The sequence below is a fragment of the Diplotaxodon limnothrissa genome, linkage group LG14, assembly GCF_057381915.1.
Source record: "Diplotaxodon limnothrissa isolate DT_005_m linkage group LG14, D_limnothrissa_male_GT1.1, whole genome shotgun sequence".
Classification (NCBI taxonomy): Eukaryota; Metazoa; Chordata; class Actinopteri; order Cichliformes; family Cichlidae; genus Diplotaxodon; species Diplotaxodon limnothrissa.
The window spans coordinates 17080116-17098501 of record NC_140609.1 but is presented as its reverse complement, the minus strand read 5'-3'; the positions used below and the strand labels follow the sequence as shown (position 1 = coordinate 17098501).

The 18386-nt window shown below is 41.1% G+C and overlaps 1 protein-coding gene across 1 annotated transcript; it reads left to right on the top strand.

Annotated features, from left to right (window-relative positions):
* The first annotated feature begins 598 nt into the window (after positions 1-598).
* LOC146618659 (uncharacterized) lies at positions 599-18022 on the top strand. The gene is made up of 12 exons (XM_085370345.1): positions 599-755; positions 2757-2942; positions 3123-3203; positions 5317-5391; positions 6993-7196; positions 9692-9721; positions 13040-13063; positions 13483-13509; positions 14051-14081; positions 15813-15854; positions 16354-16415; positions 17260-18022. Exons 1-11 carry the CDS (start codon positions 711-713, stop codon positions 16389-16391), a joined length of 783 nt encoding a protein of 260 aa, XP_085226471.1. The 5' UTR covers positions 599-710; the 3' UTR covers positions 16392-16415; positions 17260-18022.
* The last annotated feature ends 364 nt before the right edge of the window (positions 18023-18386 follow it).

Sequence of the window (18386 nt, the reverse complement as noted above, 5' to 3'; positions counted from 1 at the left end):
ATCTCAAACATCTCTTACGAATCAGTTTTTGGTTATATTGGTTATATAGCCTTTAATGCAGGCAAAATTCTCACTGACATTAAAAATGTCTTTGTCAAGAGAGATCTGATAGAGGGAAGCAAAAATCGCAACAGATATAACATCACAGCTCCAATAAGATATTTTAATAATTTTTAGGATTAACATGTAGGTAAAGTAACACAGAGTCATAAAGATTACTTGCAAAAACACAATTTCTTTATTTTATGTATGATCCCTTTGTAAAAACCTTTTCACCACAATATCTTTACCAATATAAGCAAAGGTGTCACGCAAAGAAAACATACAGAAACATCGGAATACAGTTTTTGGCAGCCGATCACTTTTTGGCACAACACCGGGTTTGAAAACCTGTCAGCCTACAGTGCTGGTCAGTGCTATTTCTGTCCATATATGCACTCAGCAGGACGCTGGGAACCAGCTCCACTGCGCCCCCTCCCTCACCGACAGACAGCTGAAGTTGCCAATCAGTGTTTGTGAGTAGTGCTGCGCCCCTACGGGCCGACCCTCACTAATGGAGCCTGGAGACAAAAATAACCGTGTGTGTGTGTGAGTGAGTGAGTGATCGCTGTGCTATGTCTCCGTCCAGGGTGTGCTCTAATAATAGAGAAGGCTGCCTGCTCCTTTAAGAGACCGCTTGTTGCATAGTCGACAAAATAAATTGTAGCAAAATGGTCATTAAAGTTTTCCTCGCGTCTTCGTCGGGATCCACAGCGGTAAGCTTTTTACTCCAAAGGATTTATTTCTCTTAAAGTGAACTTTTGTGGTTGTAACCGGCCAGGACTGTCACTCATACAGTGACACGAGAGCGTTAAACCTCGAAATGAATGTGACTTGACTTTTATTAGGCATATCTAAACACTGCAGGCAAGTGCACGGTTTGATTTGTGCCTGAGTTTACGCCTGAGAGGCTCTGGTTCTTTGTTTAATTGTCTCGCAGGTCGATGTGATTTATATGCAGAGCTTTCTAGAACAGGGGCTCCCAAAGTTTTTTTTTTTTTTTTTTGCATGTTAAGGACCTCCACATGCAGACGCTTGACGTCGGTGTCTCCCCCAAAAAGAGATTTAACATGAAACTTTAAGTCAGACTCGCATTGAGGTAACGGTGTATATGTTAGGTGGGATGATAACAGCAGAGGGGAGGGTGAATTTATTTCTTACATCCACTTTTGGCCATGCTAAAGTGGTTGGGGCCCACTTAGCAGTGTTGTATCACAACACACACTACTTGGGGTTTATCCTTTGAGTGGACTTGTTTCATGCGGGTATGGTCATCTACCCGTATTAGCAGATGACACTCAATGACTGACCACAACAGTCCTCATTAACTCTTAGAAAATGCATCGTTGTTTATCCTCTTATTTGTCCCTTTTTCGACCCTGCTGTTTGTATTTTTTTTATTGATTTATTTTTTCATTTTTACACTTTTTATCAGTTTTTTTATCAGTTTAAATATGATCTGTCAGCAGATGTAGATACAAGTAAAAAGATCAAACATGAAGACATTCAACCTTCACCAGAGCCCAGAAACATGGATTATGGATTATTAACAGACCAAAACAGAAAACTATTAGTCATTCAACACCATATAACACAAGGATAATAGCATATGTTGGCATCTGAGAAGCTGGAAAAAGCAATCATGTTGTGTTTCTGCTTATTTAAGGGCTTAAAATAAAATAAGATCAGATAATATACACTCAAGAGTCGCTTTATGAGGCACACCTTGTTAGGTCATAAAGGGATGGACAGGGTCAGCAGCAATCAATACTCCAGTAGGCTGTGGTGTTTAAATGGTGCTCAGTTGGTACTAAGGGGGCTAATTGTACTGAGATCCACATCCGTTACACAACCACCAGCAACCTGAACTGTTGATAAAAGGCAGGATGGAAGCATTTTGTGTACACTAAATTCTGACCCTATTCGAACATTGCAGAAAAACTCAAGACTCACAGGACGAGGCGATGTTTTTAGTCTTCTGTTGTCCAGTTGATGAGCCTGTGTGAATCGTAGTCTCAATTTCTTGTCCTTAAATGACAGGAGTGGCACCTGGTGTGGTCTTCTGCTGCTGTAGTCCATTTGCTTCAAGGTTTGATGTACTGTGCATTCAAAGATGCTCTTCTGCATACAAGAGTTTTTTTTTCTTTTTTCTTTTAGTTAGCATTGCCTTGCTATCAGCTTGAAGCCTCTGGTAGACCTCTGGTATCAACGATGGATTTCTGCCCAGACAACTGCTGCTCACCTGCTTTCTCATTTTGAGACCATTGACTGCAAAGCCTGAGATAGTTGCGTGGGAAATGAAATTAAGCCACAGCGTAAAACACAACCTGTAACAACTTATATACTATGATAGATGAAGTAGAAAAGCTCAATAAATATTAATAAAAAAAATACAAAATGAAAACAAGATAAGTAAAAAATACACAGAAGATAGGACACCTGTTACATAGACAATAATAATAAACCAAGTACGGTAAAAAAATAAAGTAAAACTCGTACTACTTTTAAATTGTTGTCAATGGTTTCTGTGTTTACTTAGTAGGAGAGGATGGGAAGGGAGCACTATGTAGAGCATCAGATGTGAATCCATGCTGTCATTTAAATAATGTTAGTTGATATTCCAAACCCCAGAATGCTGCAGCTGCCATCCTGAGGTTAAATATTCCAGGCTTCTCCTCATATACAGTGCAATCAGGGAGGATTTCTCTGCCTCGCAGATCAAGAAGAAGCAGCAAGATGTGGTTGGCTTCTTGGAGGCTCTTAAAGTTGACTACACTCCACTGGACATCGCGTGCAATGAGGACAACCGCATGTGGATGAGGCAGAACGTCCCTGAGGACAAGAAGCCAGCCAACGGCATCCCCCTCCCCCCACAAATCTTCAACGAAGAGAGTTATTGTGGGGTGAGTATACATCGCATTCAGATACGCCAATGTTTTTAACTTGTGTCTACCTTCAGAATATTGAGAGAAAAGCATAGGAAATGCACTTTAATGTCTGTAATGGAACAACTGTAGCAACAAAGTTAAAATTGGAGGGAAAGTAAATTATTGTATTGATTTAGATCTCTAAATCTTGTGCAGGACTACGACACATTCTTTGATGCCAAAGAGGACAATTTAGTGTACACCTTCCTGGGGTTGCCCCCTCCTCCTGGGTCAAAGGTCAGTATTATTTTCTACTGTATGTTGTGGAAAACGTATGCAAAAGCCACATTTCTTCTCTAATATCTCTAATCTTTTACTTCAGTACTGATACAACAGAGTTAGTCCAACAATTCAGCTTGGACTAATTCTGCTTTGACTTTCTTCAATACACAATATTCTTTTATCGATTGTATATGAATTGCAACATTATGATACATTATGTTTTAGTTTTCCAGGTAAGACTTGAGAGTTTAAGGTGATTAATTTGAATCAAAAGAATGTCAGAAGAATAAATGCTCTTCTTTATTGTTATTGAAAGGTTTGTAATCAGATGAAATCAATGTATCCAGCTATCATTTTGGACACAAACAGGTTTAACTCCCTTCTTATAATGAGGGGGTTCCTATCATTTATGGCTCATAAAACAATAAAAAGTCTGAAAATACCATGATGAATTTTCAAAACTTCATGTGTACAACAAAATTCCCAATTAAATAAGAACATCTGTGCTGTCATAACGTACAAGTAAAAACAAAGATGCAACAAATAGTCTCTCTTCCTTTATTCATATATTAAATAATTTAGACCACGTTTATGCTCATCACAGGAAAATTCTTTCAGAACTTAGGTTGTGTGTACCTAGTTTAGGCTGCACTTTAGTCCATAAGTATTTGAACTATTACACGTTTTGTAGTTTTAACTCTTTGCACCAATGCAGTGGGATTTAGATCAGCCAAAATGTGATTGAAGTGCAGACTATTGGCTTTAATTCAGGAAGTTTAACATCAGTTAAGTGTTAACTGTTTATGAAAAACAGCCCTTTTTGTACAAAGTAATCACTTTTCTGATCTTCAAAAGTAATCGGACAACTAGTATAGTTTTAAATATAAGGATTGTTTATTGTTTGTTTTTTTTGTTTTTTTTAATGACCTCCTGATTGTAGAACCTATGGTTATCACCAAATGTGGTGTTTCCTTGTTTAAGATGCTCTGCCAGCTTTTTACTGCAGCCACCTTCACTTGTTGCTTCTTCTGCATTTGATTTTGTATTTAATAACTACGAAGCTGCTCTGTTGGGTTGAGCTCAGATGCCTGACTTGGCCATTGTGAGTATCATGTTTCTTTGCCTTGAGGAACTCATGGGTTTCTTTTGCAGCACGCTTTGGGTTGATATACATTTGCATTGTGAAGCTGTTTGATCAGTTTTGCAGCATTTTGCTAAATCTGAGCAGAGGGTGCAGATCTGTACACTTCACAGTTCATCCTGCTGCTTTTGTCAGTCACATAATCATAAACACTAGTGACCCAGATGTACTGGCAGCCATACATGCCCATGTTATAACATCTACAGTATTTCTCTCCTTCTACTTACTTTTTTCTTCCAATTATTCTTTTGCATCTTAGTTTCTGTTTCTGTCCAAAGAATTTTTTCAGAGCTGTTCAGGCTCCTTTAGATGTTTTCTGTCTCTAACCTGACTTTCTTGCTCTTGAGTGTAACCGGAGGTTTGCAACTTGTTGTAAACTTTCTGTATTTACATTTAATAAGGGTCTTGACTGTAGGTCTTGACAATGAGATGCCTACCTTGTGACGAGTGTTCTCGATGTTGTAAAGTTGTATTCATCCATTTTAACTGTCTGTGATGTCCCTGGCATTTTGGTGTTAAGCAAGCAGGTGATTTGTGAAAATGAATCAGTTAATTACCTTTGAGACTCTGAAAATGGGGAAGTGTGTATAAAAATGGCTGTAATTGCTAAATTGCTTTAGTTAAACCACTGAAACGGAAGTTTAGCACTTCAATCCTATCTTAATTGTTTGGTTTAAAATCCGCTGTGGAGGTAATTATGGCCCTAACTGTATTTATCCAAAGTTCCAGTCTTCATATATCTGCTTTTGACTGATGTGAGATTCGAACACATTTTTCAAAATTCAATTAATTTAAAATTTAAAACTGAAATTTGTTTTTTCTTTAACAATTAAATGTGTTGAAATTAGATGCAGTGGAACTTGTTTTGTAGGTAACCAGATCTGAGTGACTAAAAGAAACAAAAACATGCCGTGGACATTTTGGCAAGTTATCCGGACACTAAATGTCAACGCGATTGTGTTAAACCTGGTAATTTCCTTGGTACAGGAAGCAGAGCAAGCTGACAAGGATAACATTGTGGAGAATGGCACCCATGCTGAGGAAAACCTTGACGACACAATAGTAATGCCTTCATTTAGTCTGTGTTTAGTTTCTTTTCACCGTGTCTCATCTTAAATTTTCAGCGTCACTTAACAACTTTCCTTCTGTCCATAACTGGTGACTTAAAGAGATTCCTAATTTCTTCATGGCTGCCCCGTCTCATCTACCACATCGACTTATTCTGGTGTTGCATGAGTGAGAAATGTGAGCTCATAATAACACACTATTCTGATTTGTCATCATAACACTGTGACACTGCATTGCTGTGTTCAGACTGCCAAAGGGCTGTGAAGCAACCAAACTGTGGTATTATTGTGTGTAAATCGTAAAATTTGATGTTTTATTTTTATCAAAAGCATTTTTTTCTAATAGATATATTTAATAACATCTTTATTTCTGACAAGATTATTACCACGAGAAAATTCCTGCTAGTTCTCAGTTCACTAGAGCTTACCTACCGTAGCCCAGATTTCCCTTTCTAATTTCCCAAATTTTAGCCCCAAGAGTAACGATTTTCTGCAGCACTGATCTCTTGTCCTATTTGCAACAATATTGCATTTTACTGTTACATTTCATGTTCTTTATCATTTTTATCACAATTTTATAATTTTAGTCTCTGAAGTAGGCAATGCTTCAGAAGAGTCATATGGCAGAGAAAACGTGACTTAGTAGTCAACAATTTGCTAATAATATATTTAGGATTTCCAGTTACAGTATATATTCTCAATATGAGATCAATAAATTTTCATCAGTCTCTTCACATAAGAGACAAAGCCAAAAACCTGTATTGTAAATGATGACTGCGTTTAACTGTGACAGTCCAGGAACACTTTTCACATCGGCCTGCTTCAGAAAGACAGCGCCAAACTACTTTAGACCAAACCTGTATTTCTGGTTAATTGAACTAACAATGTGAATAAGATTTTTTTAGATTTAGCCTTGTAGAAGAATAGTTTGACATTTGGATAAAGATACTTATTGGCTATTTGAAAGAGATATAACACAATATGTTAAAAAAAACCCATATTGTACCTCTCTTATAACTGAAAATTTAATGTGAAATTATGCTAGTATTAGCTTAGCAGACATGGTAAAAACAGGTAATCTAGCAAATGAGTGCTTCACAATTAACACGTTACATTTGGTGTGTTTAATCTGGCGCAGTAAACTTTTTAAACTAATGAATGTTGGACAAATACTGTTACCTGTTTTTCTTTGTTTGTTTCTTCCTTTTACAGGTTTCGTGTTAGGCTAAGTTAAGCTAATTTGCCGTTAGCTGTAACTTAATATTTTTTTTACAGAAAAGAGAAAAATATCTATATTCTCATTTTAAAATGTCAGTATTAATTTTTAGCATATCCAACTTTGGATTTGTTTTCTAACAACCTACACCTTGACTTTTTAGCTTTCCCTTCCTATTTTTATTTATTTATTTATTTTTTTAACTGGATGACAACCTACCAGGATAACATCATTGTTTTGAGTTCATAAACCTTTCCATCTGATGAGCCAACCATCGTAATGCTGCTAAAGCAGTGCCTGAAGTAGTATATCAGATTTTTTTTAATTTCTTTGTGTATTTCTTCTTTCACACACTATTGTTTACACCTTACAATAACAAGGTTCCAGTGGAGGATCGTAATGGGGATTCAAATAAAGAGGTGAAGCAGGCCACTGATGAGAATGAAGAAGGTGAGGGTGATGAGAAGGAACAGGAGGGGGCAGCAAAGGAAGAGACTGCAGAATCGGTAGGAGACGAAGCCCCCACAGTGAAGGAGGCGGAGGAAGCAGCAGTGGAAGAAACAGACGAGGTCACAGAAGACACTGTAATTGCGCCTTAACTAGACCCTAATCTCCCTTCGTTTTTCCTCTGCCTCCATCCTTGGAATGCCAATTTCTTCCACTCAGAATCCTTGTTTTCCCTTTAATCTCCTCCTTTACTCCACATTTACAAACTACAAGCCTAAAACCCCCCACTCCACTGATGACTTGCTCTTAGCCAACACCCTCAACGACTTCTACTGCCGTTTTGACGAGCCATCAGGCAGCCTTCACACCTCCAACGACCCCAACAATAGAGGCACTTTGGACACTCATTCCCCCACCTCTCCCCCCTCCATAGAGCCATCACCACCTTCAAACTGTTCACCTGCAACACCCGCCCCCTCACCCCACACAAAAGAGGATTTCACACCACCTCCTCCCACCACAACTCTTCATATTCATGAAGCAGATGTGAGGAAGCAGTTTAAGAGTCTGAATGCTCGAAAAGCTCCCGGCCCAGACGGTGTGTCTCCTGCCACCCTCAGACACTGTGCAAACGAGCTGGCCCCAGTGTTTTCTGGCATCTTCAACTCCTCACTGCAGGCATGTCATGTGCCTGCCTGCTTCAAGTCCTCTACCATAATCCCTGTCCCCAAGAAACCTAGGATCACTGGACTAAATGACTACAGACCCGTGGCTCTGACATCTGTGGTCATGAAGTCATTTGAGCGCCTAGTTCTCTCCCATCTCAAGACCCTCACGGCCCCCCTCCTGGACCCCCTGCAGTTTGCATATAGAGCCAACAGGTCTGTAGACGACGCCATCAACATGGCCCTACACTTCATCCTGCAGCATCTGGACTCCCCAGGAACCTACGCCAGGATCCTGTTTGTGGACTTCAGCTCTGCCTTCAACACCATCCTTCCAGACCATCTCCGAGGCAAGCTTTCCCAGATGAATGTGCCTGATCCCATCTGCCGGTGGATCACTGACTTCCTGACGGACAGGAAGCAGCACGTGAGGCTGGGGAAGAATGTCTCGGACTCCCGGACCATCAGCACCGGCTCCCCTCAGGGCTGTGTTCTTTCTCCTCTGCTCTTCTCCCTGTACACCAACTGCTGCACCTCCACCCACCAGTCTGTCAAGCTAATCAAGTTCGCAGATGACACCACCGTCATTGGGCTCATCTCTGACGGGGATGAGTCTGCCTACAGGAGGGAGGTTGAACGTCTGGTGTCTTGGTGCAGCCACAACAACCTGGTGCTGAATGCCCAGAAGACAGTGGAGATTATTGTGGACTTCAGGAAGCACACAGCCCCACTCCCCCCCATCATCCTGACTGACACCCCCATCACCTCTGTGGACTCATTCCGCTTCCTGGGTACCACCATCACCCAGGACCTGAAGTGGGAGCCCACCATCACCTCCGTCATCAAGAAAGCCCAGCAGAGGATGTACTTCCTGAGGCAGCTGAAGAAATTCAACCTGCCAACACGGACGATGATGCAATTCTACACTGCAATCATCGAGTCCATCCTCACCTCCTCCATCACCGTGTGGTACGCTGGAGCCACTATCAGGGACAAACAGAGACTGCAGCGTGTTGTGCGCTCTGCTGAGAAGGTGATTGGCTGCAGACTCCCATCTCTGCAGGACCTGTACACCTCCAGGACACTGCGGCGTGCAGCCCGGATCTCAGCTGACCCTTCTCACCCTGGACACAGTCTGTTTGACCTGCTCCCCTCAGGCAGGAGGCTCCGGTCCATTCGCACCAGAACCTCTCGCCACAAGAACAGTTTCTTCCCCTCTGCTGTTGGACACATGAACAATAACCACATGACTGTCCCCGCCACTAACACATGACCCTACGCTGTGTCACTGCATCATTTCATGTCTGGCACTGATCACCACCTGCACTCATGTATATATCTTTCTACGTAGCACTCATAATTCTTATTCTCATGTATATATGTTTGGCACTGATCACCACCTGCACTCATGTATATATCTTTCTACGTAGCACTCATAATTCTTATTCTCATGTATATATCTCATGTATATCTCATGCACATATCTTTCTTTCTACATAGCACTTTAATTCTTATTGTCTGCACTGAAGCACCGCAGCAATTTCCTAATGTTGTAAACCTCAACATCTGGCAATAAACCCATTCTGATTCTGATTCTGATTCTGACATTTAAGGTTTCCCTCATTTTCAAGTTCCTGTCAACCTTGTATCTGCATCTTCTCCTCAAGTCTCCTTCCCTGGACTCAGTAATTTACTAATTCACCTCGCCGAGATCCCTAATCATCATTCTTACACGTCTCATCATTGCCAGTGGATGTTTAATTTATTTATTATTGCCTTTCTGTCAATTCCATTAGGTGTCTTATGTTTGGTTTTTGAGTTGATGACACAATTCACTTACTGTTAACTATCCTGGTCAAGGTGTGTTAGTATAGGGTCCCCAGAAACTCCTCACTCTGTCGTGTGTGTGTGTGTGTGTGTGTGTGTGGTCTCTGATGTCTCTAATGCTATCTTATCTCCACTGTCAGGAGGGCCAAGCAGAAGAGGAAGAAGAGCAGGTGAGATTATCTAAAAAAATTCACGTAACACTTATTTCACTATTTAATAGGGAACAGTGCTTTATTGATGTTTTATAGACACAATACACAGAAACAGCAGCAGTTACTATCCCAGCATTTTTAATAACTATGTGCATTCAATAAATGACATGTGTTCTTCATCTTTTTTATTTGAGAGGGAAAATAATTTATTAACATACTGTGCAACGCATGCAGAATAATTTAAGCGGGTGCTTATTAATTCTTTCTTTTCTTAGCAGTCATTGCTGGTTTAGACCAGTCTTCACCTTTACCCAAACACGTGTACTTGCCAGTCATTCAGACTTTCGGACACTGACATGAGCTAAACTTATAAAAGATTTCTAAAAAGTTTTGGGTCACTTAAATTTTTTTAATTTTTAATTTTTAATTTTTTTTTTACATTATTTTGGATGTAAAATTTTGTGAAAGGAGTCTGCTAGAAGGCAGTGAATCTCACTTCTGTCCAATGGCAGCCATAGCCAGGTGAGTTGTTGAGGATAGATTGAACTTTTCTATCGGTAAGCACTGCTGTTTCTGCTACTGTTAGCTGCTGTTAGCCCCTGTTAGCCAGTGTTAGTGAAACTTTCTTTGAAATTGACCTAACATTATTGGGCTTGGACACTAAGTTTATGAGAATACATAAAATTGTTGGAAAATTGAATTACACACTTATTAATGCATAGTTACAACATTCTAGGTTTTTTGAGCATCAAATAACTTCCAAAAATGAATTATTATACCTCCAAAGGAACAATTTAAATTTGGCTAGTCGAGTGTGTGAAGCATTAGTCTGCATGAGTCAGTTGCAGTCTCATAACGGCCCCAAAAGAGCCCTTTTCTAAAACTTAAGTCTTCTTGTTCTAAAAAACCAGGACTATTCCATCCAAGGAAATGGACCCCCCCCCCCCCCCCCCCCCAAATTTAAGATCCTTAAGACTTCATAGCAGAGAGTTTACTCTGTTCTGGGAAGATTTCGGTATATCTCTTTGGAGAAGATGCAGTAAGCTGCTATTCTGTGATAACAGAGTGACCAGTCCCTGAGTTGCTGTGGGAAGTGACTTAGTTTACTGTAGGAAGCGTGGGGGGAAGGTTTCCATATTACTTTAACAAACTGCTCTGCAAAGGTGTGTTTAATGACACCAGAGTTGGAAGGATGAACTTCTCATTGTGGCTAACCTTGATTTCTTCACTGTATTTTCTATTCATTTAAAGTTTAAGGCGAGTCTTTGAAAAATGTGAATTTTTCTGTGTGACCCCACACTTTTGAATAGCAGTGAAAACATGCTGTACCACCTCCCTCACTCTGTGCTTGTCAAGGCCAGTGAGAATTTTTCTCTCTTTGTCTCCCATCACTTTCACTGTTTACAAAAATCTGAGTGCTTAAGAAACCTCTGCTATTTAAAATATGTCTTTTAATCTTGTGCAGTGTAAACACTTATAATACGGGGTTTTAAAGCAGTTCTAACTGAGATAGGCTGAATGCAGGTATAGCTCAGTAGGTAGAGTGGTGGCCCCATGATCGGAAGGTCGGGGGTTCGACTCCACTGAACGGCTACCCTGAGGTACCCCTGAGTAGGGATGGGTACCGGTATCTGGTGCCATTACGGCACCGGTTCTGACATAAACGGTAGTAACCAGACCGAAAGGAAGCGCACATTTCGGTGCTTTATTTCGGTGCTTTTTTTCCTGAGATGTCATACACTTTGGATTCCAGCCAATCATTTTACCTTTGTGAGCGTAGTAGGCGGGCCCAGGTACGTACGTTCTTTTAGAGCAGAGCTACAGATTAAAAATGCCCAAAGCGAAGCGGTCAAAGTCTGGCTGTACTTCACAGCAAAATATGCAAACTCAGCAGCCTGCAACAAGTGCTTTAAGGTGATACTGTGCAAAGGAGGTAACATCTCAAAACTGATGAAACACCTGGCGACGTATAGGGTTTTTTAAAAGCCGAGAAATGCGCCGTATTTGATAGCTTGCTGTGAGACCTCACATTGAGCACATCTACTGCGGGTGTGATGCCTGTTATCGGACCCGGAGTTAGCAACATCTGCAAAAAACCCGAAGAGTAGAGTCCTGGCCCCTAGCCCTGCCAGTGTAGCAGGATGATGACGGATGATGATGGCAGCAGCAGCCGTTCTTCTCTGCGTGAGTAGCTTAATGTTGTTCGTGTGTAATTTACGTTGAGTAGGCTAACCACATTATTACATGAAGGCATGTAAGGTGAACTAGCAAACACCGTCGTAGTTACATGAGGCTGTCTTCTTGTTTAATGGCAGATACTCCCTTCACCCTGGCCAAAAAGGCTAAAATGAGGCTAAAAGAAAAAGTGGAAAACAGCCAAACATGAGAGGTTTTTGGACAAAGTTTGTATTTTTTCCATTGTTTAAGCACTGCTTCCAGCCAAGAGTGATGCCATAAATCCCCTATAGCTGCAGAAAAGGCACACATTGTTATCTTTTTACAAAAAAAAACAGCTGAACATGAGTGTTTTGGACCAATTATGTGTTCTCTATTCTTTAAGCACCGGTTTAAGCACTGGCACAGTTTCAAAAGTACCGGTTTGGTACTGGTATCGGATAAAACCTAAACGATACCCATCCCTACCCCTGAGCAAGGTACCGTCCCTTCACACTGCTCCCCGGGCGCTGCATTGGTGGCTGCCCACTGCTTCACTGGGTGAATGGGTTAAATGCAGAGGAACTATTTCCCTATGGGGACTAACACATACACATTAAAAAAAGCTGCCTAATTGACTCACGCGTTAAACACCAAATGACTGATCTCATTTAGCATTTCAGAGTTGATATGTTGTTTTTTTTTGTTTTTTTTGAGTTCATGTTCCAGCCCATCCCTCACCTGACTCATTTCACACAGGCTAGGTCAGGGGGGTCAAACTCAATTTACATTGTGGCCAACATACAGCCCACATACAGTTTAACGACGCATTTAATCCCCTTTAATATAAATTAATTTCAGTATTTCTCAGTTTTTATGCACAATAAAGAAATGCTGCTGTAGTAAATGCAAGAATGCTAAAAGGTCTTTATCTGTAGGAAAAGCAGCAAAACTTAGTAAAATACAGTTTAAAATCCAATATTTATGCCTTAATTCACATTTCCCCCAATGAGCTTGATTGAGGTCTTTGCGGGGCTGATTCTGGTCCCCGGGCCTTGTGTTTGACACCCCTGGTCTAGATGCATCAATATCAGAGCTGTGTCTGCTGGTTCCTCGTGTACACAAACACACACACGCTGTATGACATTTGACTCCTTTGCCCTCTTGGTTTGCTCCCTCCAGGAGGAAGAGGATTTGCAGTCAGAGGTAACTGTGCTTCTCTGTTCGTCTCTTTCTGTGCGGTTCCTCCATACAGTCATCAGCAGTGTGGGTTTGATGGTGCAGATATCAGGGAAGGTCGTCCAGATGGGTTTGGGAGGGTCTTGATCTGCCTTTTAAATTGCCAACTTTGAAGACTTCACCTGTCTACCCCTCTCTCTACTCTCTCTTTATTACGATCTCCTCAAGTTTTTTTTTTTTTTGACCTTTCCTGTCTTTCTGCTAACATCCCGTTCCTCATTTCTTCCCAGTTTTCTAGCTGCTTCCTGACAACTTCGACTGTTCCCATAGTTTCATTTGAAATCATAAGACATTTCCATACCACATGCCTGTTGTGCTCTTTTGCTCCCCACACAGCCGGCTGACCTGCTGCCTGTTACTTTTTCTTTTTCTTTTTTTTTTTTTAGGAGGAAGAAGAGCTACGACAGCTTGAGGTAGATTCATGTTTTATTTTAAACTGCTTCTAGCCTTCCTGAGTTTGTCTTGTTTTTTTCTTTTTGTTGTTTTTGTTTAGTGACTCATTACTTTGTCAGATTATTAATCTCTTTCACACCTCAAGCATTCCTTCAATGATTAGTATTTCACTATTTGTTAGCATATTTTGTCTTTTGCCAGAAACAATGAATTGGTCGCCTCGTGTCTGTGATAACAAAGGGTCAGAGTAAAATGCTAAAAGACCAAAAAAACAACACAAGTCAAAGTCAAAGACGTATCATCCAGAGTGATGATTAATACAGCACCTCAAGTAATTCTCATAAAGAAATGACCAATATAGGGCTCATTAAAAAAGACAATCATGGTAACAATGTAATAATCCATTTTCCTCAGTTATGTCATTATGTTGAAAGAGTGTTTTGTGGGCCTTTTTTTGCCCTGGATTTTGCCTGTCAGGACACATCCCCAAAACTTTTCAACTTCATGTGACCCAACTTTCAAAAAGCAAACTCACACACTTGCTCTTGCACTGTTTTTCAGTCTGCACCCTGTGGACAGGGTTTGAAGTCTGGTGAGTCAGCCCAGCCGGTTTTTCACCCAGCGTTGCTCATCTCAAGGGTAGCTCCTCTAAAGAGTCCACACTTTAACCATTCCCTAAATCAGACTCTGCCCCCTGCAACACACCAACACAATGAATAATCAGTTGGTTCAAAAAGTTGTTTTTAAAAAAAAAAAAAAAAAAAGTCTGGTTCTAAGTGCTGTGTGAAAAGGGCTCTGCTTCTCAGAGACATTCCAGCCTCTGCTTGAGTTTACGCTGCTTATGCTTCAGTGCTTCGCCCTGCCGTTTTTCCGCTCTTCCTTCCCATCTGTTTTGTCCTTGTCCAACCTCTCTTGCAGGAGCAAGACGAACAAGGCAGTGCTGTAGTTTCTGGTGGTTCTACTTTTTTTTTTTTTTTTTTTTTTTTTAAATTAATTAATTAATTTTTTTAAAGCTTGACAGACTTGCCCTTCTCTCCCTTTCTCCTTCTTTCTTTTGGTGTGCTGCATGGACTTTTAGGTCCACTTTCCATGGACATGCCTGCTGGTTTGCAGCATGATAAACCTGATCATATTTGACCTAAACCTTAAAGGTGGATTTCATGTAGTAACAGATATGCGAGTCACATATGGACCATAATGTTGGTTTCTTTTTCAAAACTGCCTGATTTTGTGTTCCACAGGAGGAAGAAGAGGCTGAAGTGCAAGAGGTATATCTGGATTATAGAATCTTTGTATAAGTTTTGCACGGTGTGAATCACACAGAGACTGGGATTTTTCTTTTCATGCATGATCCGATTGCAGAGAAAGACTGTGTGCACATGTTCAGGCGAACTCTCTCTCCTCAAGATCGTACTTGTCATTGGTTCAGTGAATATTGTGTGCAGTATAACTCATATGGCCTCAAACAAGCCAGGACAAAGATGAGGTTGTTCAGAGTTGGAGCAAACTTTTATGAAACTTTCACAGAGAAACATTCTGCAAGTCTGCCAAGACGTTTTCCCTTTTTTAGTTTTGATACCTAAAAAAAACGCTTGAACGTTCCGTTGTCTTCTTTTAAAACTTGGCCTGCACGCACGTGAGGATAACTCGGACATGTTTGGTTTTGTTGTACTGGGAGATGGGGCGCACTGACTTGACAGGATGACATTTTTTTTCTTTTTAAAGAAGCCATGGCTTTTGTTCCTTTTTTGCCAAGAGCAATCTGAAGAAAGTGGACGTGAAGTGGATGTGACAAGTTTCAAAGAAGATGGAGGAGACGGAGCACATCTTGTTCTCATGCAATACTCAGAAAAAGAAAAAACATTTCACGTTAGACGACACACTGCGTTGTTTCCAGGCTTACTGCTCTCTTAGTTTGGGTCACCTGTTGGAATAAAGTGGTTGTAGGATCGAATAATAGATAACCTCAGTGAGCGTGTTGTTTACTTCAAGACTAACCAGGAACAGCATTCGCGGCTTGAGTGGTAACACTTAAAACACGTGACACGCAGTTTAACCTCATGTTACACGGTGCGCCTGCTTAAGCACCACTCTTGTCTCACTTAGGTCATCTCATTAAAAACAGAACTCCATAACTAGTTTCCTCAGTTTTTTTCCCGACCCTGCTGTCATCACCACTGCCCACGCTTGACATCTTCTCCATTTTTAACCCATCCTTAACACAGCCACTAACATGGGAAGTCGTCTCACCTTCTCCCTATTTAAGCCATGACTTCACATAGCCCCTCCCTCTTCTTTTTTTATTTTTTAATTTTTTTCAAAGGAGGAGGAAGAGGAAGAAGAAGAAGAGTTGGAAGAAACACAGGTAGTATTACAGCAGTTTGTCACATGTGGTCTTCTGCCTGTGCTTGCCATGCCTGGTCCAGTGTTGTAAAGAGGGAAGATCTTTGTGTGCGACACAAACACACATCACACATCTTGGTAGCTCACTCATAGTAAAGACTGTGGGTTTGTTTGTTTTTTTGTTTTTTTAAATTGCAATTCAAATAGTTTTGTTTTATTTATGCAACAAACTAAGAAACAACTGCAGTCTTTCCACTTTGAATCCCACAAATCCTTCTCCGGTTGATGAGACGCATCCAGGTAAAAGGTTTAACAACGAGAGAGTCTCAGCTATCATTGGATCGCTTTTTTTTTTTTTTTTTTTCTCCCCACAAATTAAAGCTTGCACCGTTAGAAACATTAGAATAGAATACACAAAGGCACTTTAAACAGATTTTAATCCGACCTTCTACCACTGCCACGTGTCTCTGCTTTCTGTGTGTGTGTGTTGGTTATCAATACATGATTTTGTCTTCTAACAGGAGGAAGAGGCGGAGTAGTTGAAGCTAAGCGATGCTGATGATGTCGATTTACTGCTCCCCAGGTAAAACCCTCTGCTTTTTTCTGCTTTACCACTGGAGGGCAGTGCGATGTTATGTGGCTCGGTAGAAGAATGGCTAGAAACTTCTGTGTGTTGCTTTTCTCTTTGGCATTTATGTAACCAGATTAATTAAAAAGATAAACTTGCATTCAGTACAGATTTTTTTTCCTTCTTTTTTTGTGCTTCTTTGACCCTGTTAACAAAGCTCTGTGCAAAATACAATTACGCAACCTGTATTGTATGCATGATGCAGTGGCATGCATTAATATCTAAAACAGGCAAGTTTTTCATTAAAGCGCTAAGATCCTGCTTACTTCACCTTGGTGTTTGGAAGGAGTTATCTTTTTAACCTGCACTTGCTGCAGCGTGTTTGCAGAGGACTGCCACTGTTGACTCATCTGCAAACAGCTTCAGTGGGTACACAGCATGCCTGGGGATCACCTAGATCCACCACCAAAGCATCTCACTATCCCCTGTTTTTCCCTCGGAGTCAGTGGGACTAATGAAGATATTTGTGGTGATTAAAAATTCTAATCTTCTTTTAGCTCTTTTGTGTGTTTAAGGCCTCTATGTCCCACTGAAGGAATAGCTTTAGAGCTGGCCCTGAAAGAGTGGCAGTGCCCACTCTCCTTCCTCCCCTCCCTCCTCTCTAAGCTGTGCACCAGCCCCTGCGAGCCCCTGTCACGCCTCGTTTGTGAAAGCTGTTAAGTGAGCTTCAGAAGTGCCTCAGGAGGTGCCGGCACGCTGGGTGGCACAGGCATGGCGATGGTGGTGTCTTCCTCAGCCACCACGGACAACTCAGTAATGTGTGACCTATTTCTAGTCATCTGTTTTTCTTGTGTCGCAGCCCGAAGGAGCCTCCCGTTCCATCTCTTCCTGACCCTTGACACTTGGCCCGCCCCCCTCAGCCCCATCAGAAAGCCCCTCTACGTCTCCGCAAAGCAGCACATGACCCTACTGGAAACCACTGGTCATGTGCTTGAAGGCTCCATCCCAGCTGAAAACGCCTAACCCACATTTGCCTTACACCCTTCCCTGTTGACTGCAATGTTGACTTAATTTTTATATTTTGCGTGTACAGACATACTGTAATGAAAAACGAGCAGAGTAGCCTAGCGGTGTTGGTTTGGTTGTTTGCCATGAGCAGCTTTTTGTAAAATGCACAGTGGTTTTGTTAAACTCAGACCCTTTTCCCATGTTGTACTTGTAGAAGTTCTAGTTTTCTAACACAAAAGGCCGACGACCTATGAAGGAAAAAAAAAAAAAGAAGAAGAAGGAAATCCTGGCATATCCTAGCTTGTGACTCCTGGCTTGTAGATTCAAAGTGTCATAAGTCACTCTCTTTCATAACAGTTCTGTTCTTGTGCTCCTAACTTCATGCCTTATCTAACGGCGAGTGTGTAAATTCAAACTGCGACTTCTAATGGCAGCGAGAAAGGAAATAGACACATGCTGCAAGACTGCAAACCCCTCCACCACCGCCACAGCTACTTCTGCCAGAAATGCTGACTAATCAATGCACTTTGTTGAACGAAGAGTGAGATGTGGCTGAGATGTTGGAAAAGAAAATAAAGTGGACTCGTAAAAACATTCTCAGTGGATCTTTATTTAAACTCTTTTGTTGGCATATTTAAAGAAGAATGGGCTATTGTGCATGTTGGGGAGTGTAGGGGTCAACAGGAAAACAAATGCCTCGTCCCATGAGATTTTCTTGTAGAGGTGGATGAGAACATGCAGTGTTATTTTTAGATAGATGATCAAAAAAGGGTCAGGCATGTGCAGTACAGGCTTTACAGGATAGGCATTATTACTATGCCCAGTATTCACCAACGTCTAATGTGTGCAGGAATGCCACAGATAAATTCTTTCAATGAATAACTACAGTGGGGGAAATAGTTACATGATCTCCTGCTGCATTTGTAAGATTGCTCACTTACAAAGAAAGGAAAAGTGTTTTATTATTATGTTTAATTT